This window comes from Crocuta crocuta, unplaced genomic scaffold (genome assembly GCF_008692635.1).
Source record: "Crocuta crocuta isolate KB4526 unplaced genomic scaffold, BGI_CrCroc_1.0 scaffold234, whole genome shotgun sequence".
In the NCBI taxonomy this organism is placed as follows: domain Eukaryota; kingdom Metazoa; phylum Chordata; class Mammalia; order Carnivora; family Hyaenidae; genus Crocuta; species Crocuta crocuta.
The window spans coordinates 2,614,807-2,641,232 of record NW_027529647.1 but is presented as its reverse complement, the minus strand read 5'-3'; the positions used below and the strand labels follow the sequence as shown (position 1 = coordinate 2,641,232).

General features: G+C 46.1%; 1 protein-coding gene across 1 annotated transcript in view; it reads left to right on the top strand.

The window, feature by feature from the left end:
• Nucleotides 1-26,426, top strand: part of LOC144230441 (ATP-binding cassette sub-family A member 17-like) — a 90,065-nt gene that overhangs the window by 952 nt on the left and 62,687 nt on the right. Inside the window, exons 2-8 of the mRNA XM_077762778.1 lie at nucleotides 13,296-13,381; nucleotides 13,791-14,049; nucleotides 19,268-19,395; nucleotides 20,433-20,592; nucleotides 22,145-22,404; nucleotides 23,034-23,150; nucleotides 24,325-24,442. Coding sequence (XP_077618904.1) covers nucleotides 13,334-13,381; nucleotides 13,791-14,049; nucleotides 19,268-19,395; nucleotides 20,433-20,592; nucleotides 22,145-22,404; nucleotides 23,034-23,150; nucleotides 24,325-24,442 — 1,090 coding nt within the window. The 5' untranslated portion in view covers nucleotides 13,296-13,333. The remainder of the gene's footprint in view (nucleotides 1-13,295; nucleotides 13,382-13,790; nucleotides 14,050-19,267; nucleotides 19,396-20,432; nucleotides 20,593-22,144; nucleotides 22,405-23,033; nucleotides 23,151-24,324; nucleotides 24,443-26,426) is intronic.

Below are 26,426 nucleotides of genomic sequence, written 5' to 3'. Positions count from 1 at the left end.
CAGCGGCCCCGGGGCGCACGTGGGGCGCCGCCTGCGGCCAGCCCGGCTCCGGCCGCTCCGAGGGCACCTCCGCGATCCGGACGCTGCCGACAGAACCGTAAAGTAATGACCGCAGTCGGGAGCTTCTGCCCCAGCCACCCAAAGACCCCCATGGATTAGTGATTGAGGGGCTCCTTGTCTTTTACCATCTGACGTGGTGCTGTTTACTTACCACTCTGTTGCCTTTCCTTCCCTCTGTCTCCCTCGCCACAACGTGGGCTCCCCGAGGAAAGGGGCTTTGTCCACTTCACAGCTACATCTCAGGGTCCCGGGGATGCCTGGCCCAGAGGGGGCACTTGGTAAATATTTGTTGGATGAAAGAGTCAAAAGACCTGGTTCACGTCTGGACCTGGCCCTTTACCTAGTGCGGGAGTGTCATTTGACTTTTCTGACCCTCCAGCTCCTATCCCTAAAATCAAAACGATAATTCTAGTAATACCAAACTCTAAAGTATTTTGTCTTAGGGTCAAATGAGAAAATGCATAAATGCTTATCACAATGCCTGACGCACAAATGCAAAAGAAATGATAGTGCCTTGTGGCTATAGCTAGAGATTTACACAGCCTGGCCTCTATAAGGAGCATACAAAAAGCCCAAAACAAAACCAACAAATACCAAATAAATAACCCAACCAACCAACCAACCAACCAACCCAAAAACTACCCAAAACCAAACCTAACCAAACCAAAAAATCAACTGAATGCAATTATAAGATAGGTGTGTATGTATGTGTGTGTGTGTGTGTAGGATTATTAATGTGTTGCAAGCCTCTTAAAGACCCTCTCTCCCCATCGTTCCTCACAGACTGAACCCCCTCCTTCCCAAGCCAAGTGTCTGCCCGGAGACTCTATGGGCCTGGCTGACTAGCCTCTTCCTCACTCAATCTTTCTTTCAAGAACCGATCCTTGCCATTTCTAAGTTATACTGGTTACACCTTGCAGTGTTTTCCCCGGCCCTTTCTAAACCTGAAAGGGTCCTGCATAACCAAATCCAGGAACAGAGCTGGCTCACTCAGACTTCCCTCAGATGGAAGGTGAAGGTGAGAGCACAGGAAGAGAGACCATGAAGACCGAGACAGACACGTGCAGAGTACTGATTTATACCTTTGTTCTTAATCCTGTTAGGGTGCTTCCATGGTAATTATTATTAGTCATCATATTCATGAACTGAGAGGGTGTGAAGGTCAGTGGCAAAGGAAGATATTCTGTGGGAAGATTCCAGGTTCCAGACACCTGCTCACAAACAACTGTGCGCAGAGGGCTGGGCCCTTCTAATATTTCTCAACAATCCCTTCTCTGCTCAAGGCCCATTAAACCTGGATGCTCTATCTGGTGTCCTTCCAACTGGGGGCTTAGTTAAGGGTCCTAATCTGCTCAAAGTCACACAGTAGAGGTGAGACTGGAAGCCAGGCGTTCAGGTTCCTGAGCTCTTTAACAATCTCTAGTATGTAAATTACATTCATAAAGCGTGAGATCACACTGAGGAATTGCATGGGATGCTCCATGGGATTCCCGTGGCTCAGACATTTCTCAAGATGGATGGCAAAATGGGGCGCCTCAGTGGCTCAGTCGGTTAGGCGTCAGGCTTGGGTTCAGGTCATGATCTCGCAGTTCGTGAGTTCAAGCCCTACATCAGGCTCTGTGCTGACAGCTCAGAGCCTGGAGCCTGCTTCAGATTCTGTGTCTCCATCCTTCTCTGCCCTTCCCCTGCTCACACTCTGTCTCTCTCCCTCTCTTAAAAATAAACATTAAAAAAAAAAGATGGGTGGCAAAAATTAAAGCCCATGGTGGCACTCATAAACAAAACTATGGCTTTACAAAAGGCAGTAAACCTTATCATTGCAAAAGTTGGCTGGCACATATATATACTTACACACACTATCTGCATTTTAAAAAGGAAACCGATTACATCGGCTCCTATTTCTTTTGCAGGGGCACAAATACTATCTCCTGTCTAACTGTATCTGTATATCTTATATATGTACTTTCCCAAGTTGGTGGTATTCAATGCAGCATTTTTAGAATAGGATTTCTCTGATTGTTTCCATAGGAACAATGTTATAATTGGAGGATTCATTCTAGACCAAGGGCTGTATACATACTCCTTAATTTGCGATGGAGAGGAATTAATATTGTAGAGGATAAAATATGGTTATGGACTCTGGTCACGCAGCCCCAAATCGAATCCCAGCTTTTAATGCCTCACGTCACCTCTCTGTCCCTTGGCTCCCTTGTGTAAAGTGGGGATCACATAGTACTCACTTCCTAGGACTGCTGTGAGCAATCACAGCATAAAGACACACAGAATATTTCAAAGAGTGTTTGGCACTTAGCAAGGGACCAGTTCCTAGTTTAGGGGAGATTCTGAGTAAAGCCTTGTATTAATAATTTGTATACAGGTTCTTGTGTAAAAAGGTTTCTTGTGTTGGAAAATAAAAATTAATTTCACTTATAGGTAAAAACCTAGGAATAGGATTGCTGAGTTGTATGGAAGTGTGCATTTAGATTTAAAAGAAACTATAAGAAACTGCGAAAATATTTCCCCACATCGCCGTGCCATTCTCCATCAGCCCTGGTGGTATATAAGAGGTCCAGTCGCTCCGTAACTTTGCCATCTCTTAAAATGTTTTTTTGGTCATTCTAGTAGCTATGTGGTAGTATTTTATTGCAGTTTGAATCTGCTTTTCCTAATGGCTGATAATGCCGAGCAGCTTTTCATGGATATACGTATATATGCATATGTATATGTGTATATATACATGTGTGTGTATATATATACACACATCCTTTTTGGTGCAACATCTCTTAAAAATTGGGTTGTTGGGGCACCTGGGTGGCGGCTCAGTCGGTTGAGCATCTGACTTCGGCTCAGGTCATGATCTCACGGTTCGTGGGTTCGAGCCCCACGTCAGGCTCTGTGCTAACAGCTAGCTCAGAGCCTGGAGCCTGTTTCAGATTCTGTATCTCCCTCTCTGACCCTCCCCTGCTCACGCTGTCTCTCTCTCTCAGAAATAAATAAAACATTAATTTTTTAAAAAAAAAATCATTGTACCCAAAACATTTTTTTTTAAAGAAATAAAAATTGGGTTGTTAGTTTTCTTACTGTTGAGTTTTGAGAGTTTTATATATTCTGGATATAGCTCCTTTGTCAGATAAGCAACTTACAAATGTTTTCTCCCAATCTGTGCCTTGTTTCTTCACCCTGTTAATCTCTTGCAGAGAAAGATGTTTTAATTTTGATGAAGTCCAAGTGGTCAATTTTTCTTTTATGCTTTTGGTGTCATAGCTCAGGAATCTTTGTGTAATCTGAGGTCATGGAAGACATTCTGGTGTGTGTGTGTGTGTGTGTGTGTGTGTGTGTGTGTGTGTGTGTCTGTTAGAAGTGTGAGTTTTAGGCTTTGCAATTAGGTCAATGCCCTATTTTTTTTTTAAAGTAGGGTCCACACCCAGCATGGAGACCAAGGCGGGGCTTGAACTCACGACCCTGAGATCAAGACCCGAGCTGAAATCAAGAGTCAGATGCCTCACTGAGCCACCCAGGTGCATGCCCCTCAATGCTCTATTTTGTATAATGGATTGAGGTATCGACTCAAGTGGAGGTTTTTCCCCCCATACGTGGATTCCAGCTGTTCCACCACCATCTGTGTGAAAAACACACTTCCTTTTTCTACTGAACTGTGCTTTTATGGAAAATTGACCACATGCGTGAAGGTCTATTTTTCACTTGTTCCATTTTGACCCGTTCCACTGATCTGTGTATCTTTGACCGTTTAGTCCAGGGTTTGGTGTAATTTTTCTGTAAAGCACCAGATAGCAAAATTTTTAGGCTCTGCATGCCAAAAGGCAAAATTCAGGATATCATACAGAAACTTGTTATATAAGACACAAGTGTCCACAAAAATTTTATGAGTCACATTTGATATAATAATTGAATATGTATACTTTTTGCAATATGTATCTACTAACGAGAAAATTGGAGTTCTTTTTTTGTGGGATAACATATGGCTTTGCTGGGGTTCAAAGATAGCATTCCCTACCATCAAAATTTATTGTAAATGTTCATCTGTTAAAGCTGACTTGTAGTACGATTTTGTGTGTTTCACCATGAATATAACTTCAATGGAGTGTATTCATGGCTTGAAAGGCATTGATAGAATTCTGTTAGATTCCTCTCTTGATAGTTGCCTTTTAATATGTCCTTACATTATAGATTAATGCCACCAATTGAAAGTGAGGTAGAAACTCCTCAAATGCACAGTTAAATGGATTTTGAAATATGAAAATTCCCTTTGTACTTACACGGTCTGGAAAAATGCTGCTGGAACTGTAGTCTGAGTTTGGAAGATATATCTGCTGTAAATTTGTGTGGGAATGGAGATTTCATTTACTGTTTTATCTTTTGATAGCATGGAAAGGGCTTATAATGGCTTGCGATTCAACTTGGGATTCAATGTTGGCTGTCATCAAATGACTCTACCACAGTATAAGCCTCACACATGAGCACTGTAAAAGGAAACTTCAAAGCTATTCATTGTTCAGTAATAGTGGTTGAGGGCAGGTCTTCCAACTATTAAAAGTGACTCCTTTTAAACCAATCTTACTTTGTAGGCAGGGCTATAGTGGGCTGGATTTGGCCCACGGGCCATAGTAGGCTTGCCTACGCTTCAGCTAATACTGTATTGTCATGATTAGTGTAGCTTTAATGAGGTAGTATGTGTCCAATTTTGTACTTCTTTCAAAAATATTTCGGCTATTTTATTCCCTTTGCCATTTCATATTATTTTTTTCATGTAATATAAATTTTAAAGTCAGCTTGTTGATGCCTGTAAACTATAGTGAAGGGATTTTTTTTTTTACAAATAGTTTATTGTCAAATTAGTTTCCACATAACACTCAGTGCTCATCCCCACAAGTGTCCTCCTCCATGCCCATCCCCCCCTCCCCCCCACATCCATCAGTCCTCAGTTTTTGTCAGCATTCAAGAGTCTCTCATGGTTTGCCTCTCTCCCTTTCCCCCACCATTTCCGCCCTTCTTCTCCCCCTTGTTCCTCCGTCAAGTTCCTCCTAATCCTCCTATACGTGCAAACATATGATATTTGTCCTTCTCTGCCTGACTTATTTATAGTGAAGGGATTTTGATTCAGATAGCACTGAATCTAAAAATCAGTTTGTGTAGAAGTGATGTTTTAACAACACCGACTTCTCCAGTCCATGAATGTGGTATGCCTTTCTATTTATTTCATTTTAAAAATCCTTTCATTAGTGTTCTTTCGTCTAGATTCTGCACATATTTTGCTTGATTTATTTCTAGTATTTCATTTTATCAGTATTGTCTTTATCACACATAGTACCCTTGAAAAAAATTTGGGTTTCCATGTGTTCTTTACAATAGATTTTAGTATATTGATCTGGTCCCCTAGGACCTTACTAAACTTAGTTATTAGTTGTAAAAAAAATTTTTGTAGGTTTCTTGGGAATATCATGACATCTGAGAGTAAAGACTTTTCTTCTTGCCTTACTATTTTTTAGTTATAGGTCTCCCTTGTAATATTTTTGTCTGGATTTGGTATCAAGGTAATGCTGACTTCATAAAATGAGTTGGGAAGTACTGTCCTGTTTTCTAAGTCCTGGAAGAGACTGTATAAAATGAATACTGTTTCTTCCTTAAATGTTTGTTAGAATTTGCCAATAAAACCATCTGATTCTGGGTTTTCTTTCTTGGAATGCTTTTAACCACGAATATAATTTCTTCAGTAGATATAGAACTATTCAGTTTACCTGTTTCTTCTTGAATGAGTTTTGGTAGGTTATGTCTTTCAAGGAATTGCTTTCACCTAGGTTGTGAAACAAATAGGCATGAATGCTGTTATTGATATTTCTTCAGTTAATTTGAAATGTTTTCTTTATCACATACTAAATTCCCATGTATACTTTGGTGGATATATGTAGATTCTTCTTTTTTTTATTGAGCCGATACTATCCTAGTCTGGTATTTTTTAATTAATGAAGTTATAAAACAATAAATTAAAATTTTTAGATACTTCCTGGTCATTATCTGTCCCTTTAAGAATTTTCTTGCTTAATTTCACAACTTTGTGATTCATATGGGCTTCTGAATGGGTTTTTTAAAAATCTTGTTGAAATCTTTATTGGCACTATGTAAAATTTGTAGAATTATTTAGGAGAATTAATATGTCCATACTGACTCTTCCTATGCAAAGACAAGATTTGTCTCTCCATTTGCTTGAGCTTAATCTTATGTCTCCTGTTAAGGGTTTTACATTTTTCTCTGTAAGGGTGTTCTTCATATAGGTCATATGGGCATATTTCTCATTACATTTCTTCCTACATGTTTTCTTCTGGTGTTGCTATCGCAAAAATGATCTTTTCCTCAAAGATATTTTTCTACCTGGTTTGTTTATAAAAAAGCTATTGTTTTTGTTTTTTTAATACTAATTTTGTAACTGGCCACTTTAACCTTCTTTTCACTGTTTCTTGTGGTTTTTTAGTTGCTCTTTTGGGTTCCCTGTGTATACAATTTTATGATGTCCAAATAATCATAGATTAGTCTCCTCTTTAGCTATGTTTATGCCTCTCGATTCATTCTATCATCTGACCACAGTAGCACAGGGCCACCAAGAAGTCATACAGCATGCTTTGCCTGCTGAAGAACTGACAAAAGGTGACACCCACCAAATTAGATAAAGATACCTCCAGTTAGTTAAAGTCATCCCAACTATGCATAACAATTAGATAAAGGAAGCTCTCTGAGTGGACCAATTAGCAAAGGTCATCCTTTCTGCCGGTTGACCCAGCCTTGTGTGAGTGAGGTTCACAGGGTGATTGGAGCAGACTGGGCCTTGGCCCTGTTCTTGTCCCCTCGGCCAGGTGCCCTTATATGGGGAACAGCTCTCCAGATTGGACCCAATGGCTCTCTGTTAGCATTTCCAGAATGGCGTTAGAAAATAATGTTGTAGCTGGCACTGTAGTCTTGGTTCTGCTTAATTGTGATTCTTCTAGCAGCCACCAGAAACTTTCTTTGCCTTTGATTTGAGAGATATATAGTCTTCGTATGTTACAGACAAGTCTTTTTCTGAGGTTAAAAAAAAAAAGATCCAGGGATACATGAATTTTATCAAATGCCTTTTTGGAATTCATTGACACAATAATGAGTTTAAACCTTCGAACAATAAAAAAAAATATGGTGAATTATGCCAACAGATCTCATGATAGTGAACACAGTGAATCATTCTTATATTTCTGCAATGAACTTTCCATTTACTCATGGGATATTATTCCTTTCATGCACTTCTAGGTTCTATATGTTACCAAGAGCTTTTAGGTCTTCTTTTCTTCAGTGAGAATGAGTTGTAGTTTGTTTTGGTTTTTGTTTTTTGTTTGCTTGGTTGGTTGATTGGCTGGTTTTCAATGCCATCTTTCTCAGAGTTTGGTATTGCTTTGATGCTAGTCTGGCTTTTAAATACTGGAAGGTTTCTGTCTTTACATTTATGGATCAGTTCAAGCAGCATCAGAACAATCTGTTCCTTGCTGTTGAAAACAGCCCACCCATTGGGTTACTGGCACTTGTACTGCTTTGCAGGCTCTTTGACAACTTTCTCAGTTTCTTTGCAGTTTATCTGCAGATATATTTAGCTTTCAAAAAATTCTCTTCCTGTATTGGATTGACTTGGAGATTTCTATTTTCTTAGGTACTCAACCCATCCCAGGCAGGTGGACAATTGATTAGCAGAGAGTTATTTATTCAAAGTGGCTAATTTTTTGTGATTATATTTCCTTTTTTATTCTTTTGTTTATTTATTTAGTCTTTATCATTTTAGTGAGCTCTACACCCAATGTGGGGCTCAAACCCATGACTCTAAGATCAAGAGTCGCACGCTCTACCGAGTCAGCGAGGCACCACTTTCCTTTTTTATTCTTGATTAATGCATCTCGTGTTGATTCAGTGTGCTAGTGGACTATTTAGTTTGCGGGGTTTATTTGCTTACATATGAGTGCTTCTTTATTCTTTTCTAATCCAAATTTTCTGCTATAAAACAGCATCTGTTTTTGAGAAATGTAAATTTAAAAAATTTTTAATTTTTTATTGTTTTTAATGTTTATTCATTTTTGAGACAGAACACGAGTGGGGGAAGGGCAGAAACGGGGAGACACAGAATCCAAAGCAGGCTCCAGGCTCCAAGCTGTCAGCACAGAGCCTGATGCAGGGCTCGAACCCACAAACTATGAGATCATGACCTGAGCCGGAGCTAGATGCTTAACCGACTGAGCCACCCAGGCGCCCCTCTGAGAAATTCAGAGTTCAGGAAACACATTACAGAAACAATCTTTTCAGTGGAAAAGGCTGTTGCAGACTACAGATGGTCTCGTGCTCTCTACCAATGATCCTTTTCTGCCAGAGTCTCAGCTGCGGCATTTAAANTCCTAGAAATAAATAAAATATTTAAAAAAAAAAATACCTTTGAATGCATCAGTACATAAGCCAAGTATATGATTACATCTAGCTTTCCTGTACTGGACTGATTTGGTGATTTCTGTTTTCCTAATATTCAGGAAAGGGGTACTGCCCTTCCTCCCTGTCATCAACAGCCCAGCCATTAAGCTAAAGCATCACACATGCCCCTGACACCTCTAACAATGGGTGACAAAGATGCTACTGACCTATAAGAAGCTCACCCAGCCTTGTAATTGCACAGACCTTGTTCTGTGAGGCAGGTTAATCAGCCTTGGTCTGTGTAAAAAAAAAAAAAAAAAATCACACATATCCCTAACGGATTATTTTTTGTGGCCTTTAAATTTTCTTTNGAAATAAATAAAACATTTAAAAAAAATAAAAATAAAAAAAAATAAATTTTCTTCTTTATTATTTATTTATTTTTGAGAGAGGGAGAGAACACAAGCAGGGGAAGGGCAGAGAAAGACAGGGAGACAGAGAATCCCAAGCAGCCTCTGCGTTGTCAATGCACAGCCCAATGTGGGGTTCAAACCCACAAACCATGAGATCATGACGTGAACTGAAATAAAGAGCTGGAGGCTTAACTCACTGAGCCACCCAGGCACACTTGAAATTTCTGATTGAATAATGAAGGGTTATGAAGTTTCTTGTTGATAGTTTTGTCAAAACAGTTTCTTAAAAATCGATTTTATTTTTAGAGCAGTTCTAGGCTCCCAGCAAAGCTGAGAATGTACAGAGATTACTCACACTCCCCCTGATACACAGCCCGTGCGGATGGGCACGCTATTCTCTACTTCAGCTCACGATGTATTACAAATACCATAGATTGGGTGGTCTAAACAGCAGAATTTATTTTCTCACATTTATCTTGCAGATCCCAGAAGACAGCCAGTACACAGAGCTCTTATTTTTTTCCGTGATTGCGTATCACTTCGTTGTTCGGATATGTAATAGTTTACATAACTAACCCCCTGTGGTGGGTACCAGGCTGTTTACAATTCTTCGCTATTATAAGCAACGCTGCAGTGAATAACCTTGTATGCTGTCAGCTCATACTTGCACAAGTGCACCTGCAGAATGGATTCCTAGATGGGGGTGAGGGGGTGGAGGTGGATGTTGGCTCAAAGGGCTAGTAGTGACACTTTGAGACATTCTGAATAGTGGCTGTGTTGGTTATCTTCAGCCCATTTTTTCTTTTTCTATCCTGGTCATTTGTTTTCCCAAATATGGGATAAATGGATTGTCTTGCTTTTCTGGGACCTGTTTGCAAGCCGCACTCACAACTAAGCTTGCGGGGGAGGGTTCACAGTCTGGGTCATGTTGTGCCTGCGGAAATGGCTGGGTTGGGACCCCTTTGGCCTCCCTGCCTCCTTTTCTCTGCAAAGGTGGTTTCCAGAGTGTCCTCCAGTGGCCATCCTATGCAGAAATCTCTGGCTCCCTGTGGCCGCTGTGGCTTTAAAATGCATTTCCTGATGACCAGATAGGTTGACCGTTTTTTATGTTTGTCAGCCATTTCAGCATTTTCTTTTGGAGACTGCTCAAGTCTCTAGCCTATTTTTCTATTGGGAAGCCTGTCTTTTTCTTAGTGACTTGTAGATACCTTTGCTCATTCTGGATTGCACTTACTCTCCAAATGGCTCTTTTCTGGAACTGAAATCTGTAATTTTGACAGAGTTCAATTTACCCCAGTTACGTTTAGGGGTTTAGAGTCGTGTCTAAGAAATCTCTGCCTACTACACGGTCACAAATATGTTTTCCTATTTTTTCCCTAAAAGCTTCATTGCTTTACCCTTCAGTTAGATCTGTATTTCATCTGAAGTTGGTGCCTTGTGTGTGATGGGAGACAGAAGTCAATAGACACATAGACAGCTGGTCAGCCCTGAGCCATCTGTCGGGAAGACCGTGCGTGCCTGTCCTGCAGTGTCAGCTTTGCTGGAAGATCAAGTGACCGTATATCTGTGGGCTTTTGTTCTGTTTCACCAGTCAATTTGGTTGCCCTCAAGTGTACTGCTTTTTGATTTTCGATTCTACCTTGTACTGTAATGTTTTCTTTTCTACATATTATTTCCCCTACTAGGTTTATTTGAAGCTACTAAATTCCAACAAGATGAGCTCTAAAGATGAGCTCTAAAAGATTACTGACTAATCTTTTCATTTATTTTTTATTAAGTAATTTGTACATCCAACATGGGGTTTGAACTCACGACCCTGAGGCCAAGAGTCACATGCTGATCTTCTGATGACCGCGTTGTGCCCACACACAGTGCCTTCAATGGGTAGTTGCTAGTTGTTGTACATCACAAGCACCGAAGTAAACTTGCTTTTAAAAGGAACAGTCTAGGGGCGCTTGGGTGGCTCAGTCGGTTAAGCATCCGACTTCGGCTCAGGTCATGATCTCACGATCATGGGCTCGAGTCCCACGTCTGGCTCTGTGCTGACAGCCAGCTCAGAGCTTGGAGCCTGTTTCAGATTCTGTGTCTCCCTCTCTCTCTGACCCTCCCCTGCTCATGCTGTCTCCTCTCAGAAATAAATAAAACATTAAAAAAAAAATTTTTTTTAAAGGAACAGTCTAGGGGCACCTGGGTGGCTCAGTCAGTTAAGCGTCTGACTCTTGATCTTGGCGCAGGGCATGATCTCAGTTTTTGTCAGTTCAAGCCCCACATCGGGCTCTGTGCTGACAGCATGGAGCCTGCTTGGGATTCCTGCTTCTCTCTCTCTGCCTCTCCCCCACTCTGACTGTGCCTCCCCCTCAAAATAAACAAACGGTAAAAATTTTTTAAAATAAAAAAATAGATAAAAGGAACAGTCTACCTGTATTATCATAAATTTGAAAAGATGCTCAGTGTGAAAACTTCCATCTACTCTGGTTATTTTCCTGTCCCATTCCACTGAACTGTAACTGTGGTCGGAGAAAACCACGCATTCTCACGGTCTCTGGGTGTTTTCTCTTTGAATCTGTGGTGGGCCAGTACCTACATGGCCTGGTTGTTAAGGCTGGCAAATCCCGACAGCAGCTCTGAAGCACTAAAAGTTGGGTGTTTTGGTGGGTGGCTGTTGTTCCCCAGGCTTCTTTCTCCCCGTATATTAAACTTCACACCCATGCCCTTCACCTTGTGAGTCGGCAGTGCCCCCAGCCCCCATTAAAGCAGACAGTTTCCTTCCCTGTTGCATTTATCTCGGGTTCGGCTGTGTGATGCGCTCTGGCCAGCAGGGTGGTTCCCAAGGATGTGTGACAAGATGCTTTAAAAGCGTTTGTGTGCTGTGGCTTCGCCTCGTGCCATCAGAGGCATGTGCTCCAGCTGCAAGCGGCTTCATGGCGCAGAGCTGCACTCGTCCAGCCCAGCTGCGCTAACCGAACAGCACACGCCGGCGGCCGGACACAACAGACACGTATTTGTCCGCATCCGGAGGCTGGATGTCCGGGGCCCAGGCGGCCGCAAGGTTGCTCTCTCCTGCCGCTTCCATCCCTCTCCTGGGCTTGCAGCTGGAGCCCCCCGCCCCTCCTCTGTGCCCGCGCCCCTCCCGCCTCTGTGTGCCCACTTCTCCTCCAGCTGTGCCGACACTGGCCGCCTTGACGGCCTCGTTTTACCTTTGTCTAAACACGGTCACAGTCTGAGGTCCTGGGGATTGGGACTTAGACATAGCAGCTGGGTTGGGGGGGAGCACAATTCAGGCCATAACAAGACCTAGAGACGAGTGCAGCCAACCCCAGGAGGTGGCAGAGCCGGGAGCAGGAGACACATGCCGGTGGCTGGGGCCGCTGGCCGGGACGGACGGGCNCTCTTGAGGTGAAATTCAATCACACAATTAGCCACTTGAAAGCTCATCTTCAGTGATGTTTAGTGAGCTCCCTGCGCTGTTTCCTCCAGCAATGTCATGAGAGGCTGTCACCTGACGAAAATGCCTCCGTCTTTCACTGCTGGAAAACATTTTTCTGGAAATGAGGATCGTGAGCAGGCAGCAGCTAAAAGCATGGGATACAGCGAGAAGCAGAGAGCAGAAGGCCCCTGCTGCCACCGCAGTGTCCTCTCCCCACAAGCATCTCTGCCGCAGCCATGTCCCCACATAAGCCGCGTGTCCTCTGACACCTTTACTCGCGGGCCCATATGTACAGAGTGGAGGGCATGCGCTGGCCCTGCTCTGGAGTCTGGGGGCTCCGTAGTGAAACAGCAAAACAGAGGCAAAAAAAAAAAAATCCCTGTCTTCACGGAGCATGAATTCTAAAGGGAAATCAGATCAACTAAGCAAGTAAATAAATGGCACGTTCAGTAGTCTAATGACGCGTAAAGGAGGCGTGCCCTGGGCGGAGGAATAGCAGGTGCGTGGACTGTGAGCAGAAGCTACTTCTATCCCTTCTGGGTCACAGCCAGGCCTGCGGCGGAGAAGGGGGAAGCGGGAGATGACAGGAGACTGGGAGGGCTTTGCGCATCCTCGTCCTTGTGAAGCCGGGCTCCCGCTCGGAGGGGAGGGGCTGGGGCAGGACCAGCCTTGCCACCACCCGAGCAGCGGATGCCAGCGCCTGCAGACCCGGCAGGCGCAGACTGTAGCTGGGAATGTGGAAGTCATCAGCGCGCCCATGCCTTTCAACCCCAAAGAGCAAGCGAGGTTGCCCGTGGGGGAGTGTCAGCTGAGCAGCGGCGCCAGGATGTTTAGAGGTGGGCAGATGAGGGGGAGTCAGCAAAAAAGAAGGAACGATGCTCCGAAAAGCCCGAGAGGAGACAGCACCTCAAGGACAGGAGGGCACATGTGTGTGATGCCTGACATTTGTCCCATTTATTTCCCAGCTGGTGCTGATCCCTCCTCTTCAGGTGGAAAAGTGACAATGGTCAGGAATTTAAAACTTCTTCTCTGGAAGAATTTCATCTTGAAGGTGGGTAAGGCGGGCTGTGAAGCCGTGGGCATGTCTGGGGAGGGGGCGGATACTGAATGTGATGTTACGCTGGCACCTAATAACTGTTGAAAGAAAAAAATCAACAACCGTACTTGAAGCGGGGCCCCTTCCTGCACATAAGCCAGGTTCCCACTGGGATTCTGCAAACCATCATCCCTGAAGGTGGCATCACCGTTCCTGGCTTCCTGCCGCTGATGGCATGGAAAAGTCTGGAAGGAGAAGCCGTTTGGTTCATTCTCTATTTCTTTTCTTTTTCATGGGCTGTGCAGGGAGGCTGGGGGGCGGGAGAGAACGAAAGGGCTTCTTAATGGAAGAAACTTGGCCATGTGGTGACTTAACAACTTGCGTTCCGCTGTGGATTAACATGGCGCTTTCCTTTCCGTTTTAGAAGCGGAAGACTCTGGTAACAGTGCTTGAAATCCTGATGCCGCTACTCTTCTCCACTATCATCATGTATCTGCGTCTTAACAGTCTCCCCAAGCAAATGCCTCCTGTCACCTACCTGGCCATCGACATCAGCATACTGCCAGACTTCTTCTATTTTCCCATTCACACCAGATACCAACTGGTTTATGTCTCTTCCAAAAGCGCAACGTTGAAGGCTATCACTGAAGCGGTAGGGAAATCCTTTGACGTTGAGTTTGAAGGTGAGACACAAAGATGGGGTAAGGACAGGGAGGGCGGGCATTTTTATAGAGTCTGAGGCTTTTTCCTGAGGGTACCTATAATGTGATTCCAAACCTGGGGTCTGCAAGTCCTAAAGAGTCTGCCGACATGACAGCTGGGGGAAAGCCATCCACAAGGTCTTCTCATCGCTGAAACCACAGTCTGGCAACTTGGGAGATTCTGAACTAGCCATCTACCTGGTCTCTCTTCTCGTTTTAATCTCTTCTAAGCCGGTCTCTGCGTGGAGCCAGGAAGGTCTCCTGAAGGTCAGAAAGGTCTGGCCAGCCTGGTGCCTCTGCCCCTCCGGTGGCTTCCACCACACACCACACACACCACACCAGGAGTCAAGCAGGCCCTTCTCCAGGGTCTGGCCCTGCCCGCCCCCTCCAGGCTGCCCCTCGCCTCCCGTGGGCCGTGCCTTTCTATCTTTTAGGGGCACTGGGCAGAGCTGCCAGCGTACTTTATCTAGATTTCTCGGCTGTGCCTTGGTCTCTCCCTGAGCACCGCCGGCTATGGTCGGAGCACTCTGATTCCTGGTCCACCACACGGCCACTTTCGGCTTTCCGTGCTCCGCCCGCCGTTCTGTGCTGGACTCCACTTCCCTGAGGGCAGAGGGCTGTGTCTCTTTCCTCTGTCACTGGGGCTCCTTAATGCCCGGCACACACTGGCTGCTCAAGCATATTTACTGAATGAATTAATGCAGTTAGGTAGATACAGTTTTTCAAGACACGGAGTCCACAAAATGTGGAGTCATGTTCCAAACTTACCTTGATTGTAATAGATGCTTTCATAAAGGTGTTCTAATAATACAGAAGGTACCAAGTGAAAAGAAAGGGCTCACCTCTCCCAGCTATGAATGCCACTTAATGGAGACAATTCTTTTAAAGGCCCTCAGCGGCAACACACGTGGGGGGGGGGGCACTGTTTTTGGGCTTTGCGCTTGCCTGGCACCCTAAAATACCATTCTGATTCTACAAATACAGAAGCAAAACACAACAGAGAAAGCTCCTCTTGGAAGGCTGGAGGTGAGAGGGCAGTAAAGCCTGACGGTGAAGGACAAGACTTGCCGGGTGGGATGGCGGAGGCCTTGGGACTCGGGGGACAGGTGGNGGGGGCAAGGCTGAAGGAAGCAGGGTCTGGGGTGGGGAGAGTGGTCCGAGCGAGGCTGGAGTGTCTGCAGGAGCCTCGCCCGAGTCCTGGGTTTTCCTCCAAACGCGCAAGGGGTTCGAAGAAGAGAAGTGAGCTGGTGCGATTTGTCTCTGTCTCGGGCTGCTCTCTGGGACGCACAGTGGGACAGAGATGACCCTAGAGCCTTGGGCTCCTGTCTGTGGGCAGCCCTCTGGTTCCCTAAACATTCGGGCTTTGCATCCAGGTTGGATGCCTACCTCACTGCCTGGGACCCCTCGGTCGCCTCCACCGAGAAGAAAGAATTTCTTGTCCATCTTTTTTTAAGATCCTACCTTGGGGCAGTGTCTCCCTCCTTGTGTTGGCTGTCTCGAGGGGTATTTCTGTTTCATTACCTCTGACTCACTTCTTACCTTGTCGCCCTCTGTACTTGGTCCTTTGCGTTGCCGGATCCAGGGCTTTCCTTCCAGGCAACCCCCTGCGCGTGCGTGCTATGCCAGGGATGCCTCTGCCCTGTGCCCGCAGGAGCCTCTGGGGCTGAGTCTGGCTGCTCAGAAACCCGCTGCTTCCACCCCGACCGCTTCCGCCCCCGCGCTCCTCTCTGTGCGCCCTGCGATCCCCACGGCTCTATGCCAGGCGTTCTCTCTCTCTCTCTCTCTCCCCACAACTGCACGTGAAATACTATAAGGTTTAGAGTGAAAAGTTAAGTTTGACACAACTGCACGTGAAATACTATAAGGTTTAGAGTGAAAAGTTAAGTTCGCATACCAAATGCCACCTTGCAGAAGAATTCTTTGCTAACAGTTTGGAATGTGTTTTTTCTAGAATTTAGAATTTTTTTTTTTAATGTTTTATTTATTTCTAGGAGAGAGAGAGGGACAGCGTGAGCAGGGGAGGGTCAGAGAGAGAGGGAGTCACAGACTCTGAAACAGGCTCCAGGCTCTGAGCTGGCTGTCAGCACAGAGCCCGACGTGGGGCTCGAACCCACGAACCACGAGATCATGACCTAAGCAAAAGTCGGACGCTTAACCAACTAAGCCACCCAGGCGCCCCTAGAATTTAGAAATTAAAAAAAAGAAAATCACACAAAACAAACCTTAAAACTTAAAAGACTTAGAACGATGAATACAAGAATTGTTTGCATTGACATTTTCAGATCACATAATAGGATAAGAAATAAAAATTAGATTTTGCCCTTCGGGCCATTCCCCTAAGCAAATCCTCCACCCTAGAAGGAAGGACAGTGGTTTGAGGATCCCTCCAAACCATGAGAGACAGCGTTCTTCCCTTTAGGTAATCCGCACAGCCCACTTCTTCCCTGGGGGGCTGAACCCCTCTCCTGCCCTCAGCCCTTGATGCGTCCTCCTTGGACTCAGGACCGCTCCTGTGTCGACAGGAGACAGTCTGCACTTGGCGGTCCCCTTGCTACCGTGACTTGTCCAGGGATGACCCCTAACTCAGCAAGAGCCAAGGAAACACTGGGGTGTTTTCTGGCAATTTCTGGGAAAGAGATTACTGCTGTTTGTTTCTGCTAATAGGGCAGACTGGGTTATGGGGGCCTGTGGAAAAACATACGCTGGATAAATATTAAAACTACATTCCTGAAAGCATTTAAGAACCAAACTGATAGTAAGAAACTATCTAAACAAAAAAAAATAAAATAAAATAATCTACGGTAAAATATTTTATTTCTTGACCCAAGAGGTAATGACTTGGCTGTGAACTTTATAACTGCGCATTAGAGTGAACGTTTGTGTTTTGTACACCTTCCGGTATGTGTGCTATTCTTCTCAATTTGGCCAAATGTGTGTGTATGTGTGTGTTTAAAAAGAAACCTAAACATGGCTAAGGAAACAAACTATATAGAGGAAAATACACTCATAATCCTATCCCCCAGATATGTCATGATGCAGACTTACCCAGCCAATCTGAAAAAAGAAGAGGACCAAACAGAACTAGAAATGAAAATAAAATAATCAAAACGTAAAACTCAGCTGCAACTAAAAGTNATCCCAGGAGAGTGTTGCTGAGCAGGGAAGAGAAAGCATTTACGTCTTTATCACTCTATCACACAGTTGGAGGGCCGCCTGAGGGGCTCAGTCGGCTAAGCATCCGACTTCGGCTCAAGTCGTGATCTCACAGCTTGTGGGTTCGAGCCCCACGTCAGGCTCATTGCTGACAGCTCAGAGCCTGGAGCCTCCTTCAGATTCTGTGTCTCCCTCTCTCTGCCTATCCCCCCATTCACGCTGTTTCTCTCTGTCTCAATAGTAAATAAACATAAAAAAGAAATCTATCACACAGTTGCAGATCTGGATTCAGTCTCAAATCTTATGGACCAAGTGGTTCATTTTGGCTTTTTCTTTTTTTCCAAGAATGGGTTTTGTTCTGATGGAAAGTTAAAGTTCAGTCTCATCAACGAGCCTTTCAACACTTGTTTTTAACCTTCTTTTGGATGGCGAACAGCTTTTACTTGAAGGACTGAACACCTTGAGGGAGGCCGAGGGCTGCCCACCCTGACCGACGGCCCACCAGTGCCTCCAGCCCTGGGAGGGGCCCTGATTCCGAGGCGGGCGTGACTCTGCGCTCCTTACAGGGCCCTGTGTGCGGGTTTCCAGGCCGCTTTCTACACAGCCTCTCCCTCTTTGGAATTCTGCCCCGCACTCTCTGCCACTTCAGACCTTTCTGGTACCCTCTGTCCACTCCGTCCACTCGGCCATGCGCCTGTGCTCTGCTTGGGGCTCCCTTCCCCGTGCTGAGGTCCGAAATGTGCCTCAGATAGAAAACAGGCATGATGGCAGTCGCCTCATGTGTTTCTCTTTCTTCAAGTCTCATGATGCTGTGCTACTTACTGCCCATTGTCTGAAAAACCAGGTTCTCTCTCTCTTTTCTCTCTTTATTTTTTTAGGTCCAGTTTTTTGTTATTTATGGTGGAAGGGTAAATCCTGTCCCTGTTATTCCGTCGTGGCCAGAAGCATACGTCAGAGCCTTTTTTTCCTTAAACATGCAAATGAAATTGTCTTACAGGGACAGTCATGGTGGGAGAGCAGGGCCCTGCGTAGGGGAAGGGCTCAGCACCACATAACCCCCAGCGCCATAGGAGATTTTTACCACGAGTCCAGTTCATTAAAAAAAAAAAAAAAAAAAAAACCTCTCCATATTCTCAGAGACATTTGAGAAAATGCTGCCACTCCAGAAGCAAATCGGACCCCTGCGACACGGAGATGGCTGAAGAAACAGCAAGAAGACTTGCAAATTAAGATCAGCGAGGTCACTTCCAGGGAAACAACAGAATGGACACGTGTCACAGCCGGGAGTTCGGGTGGGAGACAAGGCCAGCGAGTTGTGTGACGGTGTCAAGCAAAAGGGTGAAGAAACAGGAAGTGAGAGTGACCAGTCCCGTCCACCCAGGAGGGTTTCTGGAAGGAAGCAATGGACACACAGAGGGGAGGGGACAAAGCACTTCAGAAAAGGTTCCCGCAAGAGTGGCTATGTGTGCGAGGTGAGCAGGCTCACTGCTTCCCAGGAGGACAGAAGAGAGGGACAGCCGTGGACATGCACTAGTGACTTCTCCAGCCCAGAGATAAAGGGGCAGCCAATGAGCTCTCAGAGAAGACACCTGGCTGCCGGGAGGAGGCGGAGGGATGCGGTGACCCCTTCTACATTCTGAGGAAGAATTACTTTTGAGGAGAACCCTGGATGACAGCCTTCCCACACACAAGGGCTGGGGACCGGAGCAATTATTTTTCTCATCAGAGCAGCTACACTTGACTGTGATTTTGTCTCCCTCTTTTGGTTGTCATAGCCATGCAGACAAGCTACGGACGGCTCCCCATCAGCATGGCCAAGGGCGAGTTCCACCTCCTGTGGCCCTCAGTGCTGCCCTGCCGGGGGAGCCTGGGACGAGGGATGGCGGGCATTCAGATCACTGTCGCCGCCTCACGTGGCTCCCAGCCAGCTGTGCGCTCCTGTGTTCGCAGATGATGGAGGGAGGCTTGTGGCCCCTGCTGCACCGGCTCAGGGAGGGCGGGGATGGGCAGGCAGTGTCGCTCGCTCACGGGACTTGTCTCTCCGCAGTCCTAGGCTATTCTTCAGTGGCTTTGTTTGAAAATTACATACTCGAGGATTCCAAAGCCTTCTTCGTGTTGGCTGGACTTGTCTTCGATCACGCCTTCAATGACAGCAAGCAACCCCTGCCGCTGAAGGTAAGGGACATCCCATCCTGGAACGGCCTCACCATGTTTCCCAGCCTCGGACTTGAGCCCATTAGGGAGTCCTGGCACCCCAACTGCCCCTCTTCCCTGTGTCCGCTCTGCCACCTGGCTGCCGTCTAATTTCCAGAGGAGGTAAGAAAATGCTCCTGGGTTCACTGCCTCCAACCTGGCCCCAGGGGCACCTCCTAGCGTCCAGATTCCTCCCCAGAGAACCCTGCCCAGGGGAACCTCAAGCCGAAAGGAGGGGACCACGTATTTCAGTATCTTGATGACAGACTGGATCCCGGCGTGGCAACCTCTAGCTCTCTAACCGTGGGAAGGGTGCTGACGTTTCCGGGCCTCAGTTTCCCTACTGGTGTAGCAGGAGTGCTAGCAGTTCCTGACTCAGAGCGGTTGTGGGCATCAAATGAGTTTGTGTCCAGAACAGAGCCAGGAACAGAGGCATTTTCCAGAAGGACCGGCTGTGGTTGTCAGCAGACCGCCTCACTAACCGCATGGGCTCCAATATGGTGGGTCTGCCTGAGGAAAAGACAGTGGCTCCCCTTGGCGTCGGGGAAGCCGCTCATGTGCAGCTGTGGTGTTGCACTATGCAGTCTAAGAATTAATGGCCTGAACTAGTGAGGGGGTGTTGGGAACTGGAGACAGACATGCTAACAATCAGAAACACTTTCTGAGCACTGACGCGCGATGGCACCCCCCAGGGATCATCCGACTTGGTCCTGCAATGCCTCTGGGGCAAGTGCTGTTGATCTCGTCTGCGTTGTACTGATGAGGAAACTGAGGCAAGAAGGTCCAGTCAACCTGCCCGAACTGCCATTCAGCGGGAGGTCTGGGGTTTGGGTCCGGTTGTCCTGGGTCCAGGGTCGGCGCTGGGAACCACCTTCCTGAAGGGGGCTCTCCCGGGCACAGAGTGCTCCTCGCAGGGGAGGGAGGGGCGGCCTTCCCTCCAGTCACAGCTGGCAGCGGGCACGCGTCCTAGTTGGGTGTGGGGACCCCATGACCAAGGTCATCCTCTTTATCCCCCGAAGGTTAAGTACCACCTGCGCTTCAGCTACACCCAGAGGAGCTTCTTAATCGCGAAGCTGACGTCACGTGATACCCTGCATGGCTGGGGCACATCCTTCCTGTACCCTCCCAACCCAAGCCAAGAGCCCCGGGCCTTTGGGCATTCCGACGGTGGACCCCCTGGTGAGGAAGCCCCGTGTCTGGTCCTGCCCACCCTCGCGCCTCCAGCTGCTGTCTGAACCCTTGCTAACCTAACATTTCAGAAGAGGCTGAAGGAGTAACATTAGAAACGTGTCACTGGGTAAAATGCTTTCATTCTAGAGGAAGCTGAAGAACATTAAGGGTGTGACTCTGAGCTGCTTGAGGGAGGAACGAGGCATTTTACAGGAACAAGGAGGGCACGTCCCTTCTTTGTGTTTCTGCGTGTACTCACGTTTGCTCATTTACCGGTCTGGTTGCCTGTCAGCTGTCTCAGGCGAGGGGAGAAGCCGTGGGGCCGCTCGGAGGCCCGGTTTCCACGTCACTGTAGAGCTGGCAGCCCCCTCTTTGTGTGGGATTCAGGGAGCAGACTGGAGGGAGCGGACAGCCCTTGGGAAATTGAGTGGACAGTGTGTACCTCATAGGAGGATGGCCGCACAACTGACTTGAACCCTGGGCCTGCAAGCCCAGCCAGCGGGAAAGTGAACCCAAGGGCTTATCTAAGTTGAACGTTATTCTAGAAAAGACGTCAACAGTTCTGCAGTGGAAACGCTCCTATGTGCTGTGAAGATTCCATGACAGCTCCCAAAATTTTGTTATCAGCGATTTCTTCCTCCCTTTTCCTTTTTCTTTTTTAATGTCTTATTTATTTCTGAGAGAGAGAGAGAGAGAGACAGCATGCAGGGGAAGGACAGAGAGAGAGGGAGACACAGAATCTGAAACAGGCTCCAGGCTCTGAGCTGTCAGCACAGAGCCCGACATGGGGCTCAAACCCACAAACCGTGAGATCATGACCTGAGCCGAAGTCGGACGCTTAACCGACTGAGCCACCCAGGCATCCCATCTTCCTCCCTTTTTCAAGCTGACAGATCCAGGGGTCTGTGTAGGTCAAGGCCATTGGGAGACTGTGGTCACCACTTCTTTACTGCTGGGTGCTGCACGCTATCTCAGCCCATGTGGAGGGCCCGTAACCCCCACTGGGTGGTAGGGCCTGTAACCCTTACAAGATCCCCAAACGAGGGTTCCCTACCCTCCAACCTATTTTTCCCAAAAGCTGAGCTTCACCCTCTGACTGCACTGTATCGAAATAAGGGTTGCATATGATAAAGTTTGGCTTTGAGGCTTGGCAGCCAAATTCAATGACCGTAACCCTTGGACCACAGCAGTGACAGCTCAGACACAGGTCACAGTAGGTGAGGGGGGTGCTTTGAATTGAACCATTTCACATGTTCTGGATGATCAAAAGCGCAAAACAGGCACCCTTCCTCTGAAGCCCGAGCACCTAGGGGAGAGGACGCGGCCCCACTGTGCAAGAACTCTATACTGGACATCCTTTGTTTTGTGTGCTCAGGATGCCTTTCCCTGTTTTCTGCTCCTCCTTCCCCATGGTGGTGTGCGGACTCCAGGGAGCCCGGCCCACTCCCATATGATCGTCTTCATGAATGGTTAGCCACGACCTGCCTGACTCAGTAGGTCTTCTGCACCTCCAGTCTTTCCAGGTCTCTGATGCTTGGATGTCCACTGTTCTCTCATGCAGGATACAGCAGCGAAGGCTTCCTAGCCATCCAGCACGCGCTGGACAAAGCCATCATGCAGCACCATGCCCACAATGCGACAACCGAGATGTTTAAGGGCCTCAGCGTGCTTGTGAAGAGGTTTCCCCACAGAGCCCACATCCAGGACCGGTTCTTGGTGATCCTTCAGAACGAGTTCCCGCTTCTGCTCATGCTCAGCTTCATCTGCATTGAGCTCGTCATCATCAATTCCATTGCCCTGGAGAAGGAGAAAAAACTGAAGGTAACCCCACGGGCACGGGGTGTGAGCCTCTCCCGGGGCGGGGGATGCAAGGAAGCACTGGTGAAAAATGAGCCGGGTGGGGGTGAGGCCACGGCAGGGAAGAGGCTGCATGGGTGTTAGAGCAACCTCCCTCTGAAGGATGGACGGTGGATGTTGGACAGTGGTTCATTCATTCGACCTGCTTGCAATGAAGGCGATGCCGTCTGCCGTGACCACGTGAGTCCTTGCTTTCAGACTTGCCCTGGCGGCTGTTCGGAAGATGCCTGTGGACCGACTCCCTGATGAACGCAGGGGAGAGGATGTCCACCCAGATGAGTCGCTCTCTCCTTGCTGCAGCCGGGAGCCCCACCCCAACACAGGCTGCCCCCGGGGAATCTCTGCCTGCCTGCTCTCTTCCGTCACCTTCTGCTCTCCGTAGAGGCAGTCTGCCTTCTTGCTTTAATTTTCTTCTCCTTTGATTAGTTCTTAGGACTGTATATAGAAATGGCCTGCCGGCGGCTCCCAAAACCTTGCGTGGCCTCAGTGACCATGCACGGTTTGCTCCACTGTCTGAGCAAGGCCATCCGCGAGGTCATGGTGGGCGTGTGGCGCTGGCAGTGGTGAGACACCCACTCCTCTGCCTTCTCTAGGAGTATATGTGCATGATGGGAATGGACAACTGGCAACACTGGGCTGCCTGGTTCATCATGTTCTTCGTCTCGGCCCTCGTCGCCGTTTCTTTCATGACCGTCCTGTTCTGCACACAGGTACGCGGCTGGCCCCTCTGCACACGCTAAGCGGTAGTGCCGTGGGAAGGAAGGTGGCTGCGGGGAGGTGGTGGGGCTCACACGTGACAGAAGGTGAGAGCACAGCCAGGGACGCGTACCTGGGGCAACCTCAGGCAGCATTTACGGAAGCTTTGCTGGGACCGGGCACCGAAGCTGCACCATCCGGGAGAGCCTTGTGTGCCTCCCATTCCTGGGGCGTCCAGTCCTGAACGTGGGTGTGGTTAATTTCATTAGGAAGCTGGGATTCCTTTACTAATTCAACTACTTTATAAACTTGAAAACATAACAAATTTTACACTCCGCAAATAGTCCAAAACAGCTGTTGTAAAAGATGGAGAACATTCTCTTAGGCCCATCCTACCTTGTTACATTTTCCTTCGTGCTGCCATCGAGGCCCAGTGTTCCAATATGCTTTCTTGCATCTGATGGCTAAATTATTGTCTACCACGTGGATAAATGAAGATTTAGCTTCTAAATTACCAAAATTGGGGTGCTTTGGATAAAGGAAGGCAAGAAACCCCAGACCACATGGCAAAATCCACAAAACAAAGAAAGCGGCCAGAAAGTATTAAAAAGAGGAGATGTAAGGTGTCAAAAGGAAACTATTGTAAGAGTTACAATATTGTAACTCTTGAGATAAACTCTCTTATTAAAGCAAAAGAGATTCACATCGGGTCAAAAACTGAATTTGGACTTATGCTTTCTTTGAAAAAGATACATGTACAGAGCATAATTTATAAATAGTAGTGGATACTGGGTCAAAGTTCTGCCTTTTAAAAAATCTAGATATGTTGTTTCATTTAGAATAATCTTGTGGTTTTAAGCAAAGTTTCTGCATTGTTTTGGGACCCCCGGGTGGCTCAGTCGGTTGAGCATCAGACTCTCGATTTCCGCTCAGGTCATGATCCCAGGGTTGAGGGATCAAGCCCTAACTACTTAACATTTGCTCTCTCTCTCTCTCTCAATCTCTTTCTCCCTCCTCTGCCACTCTCCCCCACTCGTGTTCTTCCTCTCTAAAATAAAAAATAAAATAAATACATTTTAAAAATAAGTTAAATAAATAAATAAAAGTTCTGCATTGTTTTGAGGGCACTTTATGCCTCTCCTCATTCTTTCCATATAAAAACACTGTGTGTCTGTGACTACTCCTTAGGTGAACAGCGTGGCCGTGTTCAGGAACAGCGACCCTAGCTTGATCTTTGTTTTTCTACTGTGTTTTGCCACTGCCACAATTTTCTTTGCGTTCATGATCAGCACATTCTTCCAAAAAGGTGAGTCGTGGTACAATTGCCTGTCAAGGAGTGTGGTTATGACTTCTCTTTTCTGGTAGCATTGCCGTTCAAGTTACCTACAGCATTAATTAATATTCCTCCAAAGCCAAGTGTTCACCTCTATCGTTACTTTAGCAATAGAGTAATTCCATTCCCCATTAAAGGCTTAGGGAATTCTCTTTATATATGTATGTGTTTATGCTTCATTTGGCTTCTAAATGTCACTTCAAATGGATGCAAATGGTAAGTCCCAATGTGGAAGGAAATGAGGTGTAAGACATCCAGTGCAGACAGTTTTCCAGGTCTTGATTGTGAAGTTGGGCATAGCGGTAGTGTAGCTTCTGAGACACCATAGTAAGACAGGAAGTCCTGGGACTTTGGTCCTGTCAGAGGGGTGGTACCTCTAAAACTATTGGTAGAATCGATGAACTGCTAGACACAAAAATAACAGGAAGTGGGGTCAAGGTCGGAGTGCAGGAAAACGGAATCCTGATTCAAGCAGAGAGGTAGAGGTAAAAACATGAATGGAGGATGGGTCCAGCAGTTGGTAAAAGAAAAAAAAGGCTTAGAAGAATTTGGGGGAAAATTAAAATGTGGTATAAATGAAGCCAGTCTATTTATTGTTTACATTGGTGAATATTTTACATCAAATACCATGTTCTAATATGTGGGCCCTGGCAAGTGTTGATTCTGCCAAGATGGGGGTGGGTTCTTCGGGAGGTTGACTGGGCTTGTACACTATCTTCTGATTTAAACTCTATACCTAGTTTCCCACTATCCCTCAATAGCCCAAGGGCAAGCATGGTGTGGTCAAGGAAGAGAGTTATGTGGGTACTTTAGAGCATGAGTATCAAAAGATGCTCAAAAGCTAAGGCTAATGTGGTATGGGAGGTTGAAACCAAAAAACCTGAGCTTGCATTCACACATGAGAAATAAGCAGAGTGCTAAAAATAAAAGACAAAACCAATGAGATCAGAAACACAGAAAGAGTCCCAAGTGAAAGCAAATATATACTACACAACTCAGAGCTTATAATCAATTGATTTTTGATGAAAGCGCCAAGACTATTCGACAGGCAAGAAATCAGGAACAGTCTTTTCAACAGAGGGTGCTGGAAAGGCTGGATATCCGCATGCAAAAGAATGAAGTTAGACCCTACATCACATCATACAAAAAAATCAACTCAAAGTCGATTATAACCCCAAATGTAAGAGCTAAAACTACAAAACCCTTAAAAGAAAATACAGGCATAAATCTTTGTGATCTTGGTTTAGGCGGTGATTTCTTAGACATAACACCAAAAGCATAAGTCATAAAAAAGAAGATGGATACATTGGACTTCATCAATGTTAAAAACTGTGCTTCAAAGGATACCATCAAGAAAGTGAAAAAACAACCACAGACTGGGAAAAAAAAATCTGCAAGTAATACATATCATGAGACTTGCATCCAGAATAACTAAAATAAACTAAATTAAACTAAACTGCAACTAAAAAATAAAAACACAAATATTCCAAACTCGTTCTACAGGCCAGTGTTGCCTTGATACCAAAGCTGGAAAAGACATCAGGCCAAAAAAACTACAGACTAAAATTCCTTATGAATACAGAGATGGAAAAATCCTCAACAAACACTAGCAAACTAAACCTAGCAGCATATTAGAATGATTACACACTATGCCAAGTGGGATTTATCTCAAGAATGTGAGAATAATTCAACATATGAAAAATAATAAATATAGTACACCATTTGATAAGATAAAGGAAAAAAATAAACACAATATTATTCCCTTTTATTCATCTCAATGGACACTGAAAAAGCATGTGACAAAGCTTAGTACTTTTCATGAGAAAATTTTTTTTAACAAACTAAAATTTAAAGGAAGTATCTCAACCAATAGTGAGCATTTACGAAAACAGCTAACATCATATTCAATGGTGAACAATTGAAAGTGATCTCCTTAAGATCAGGAACAAGATAAGAA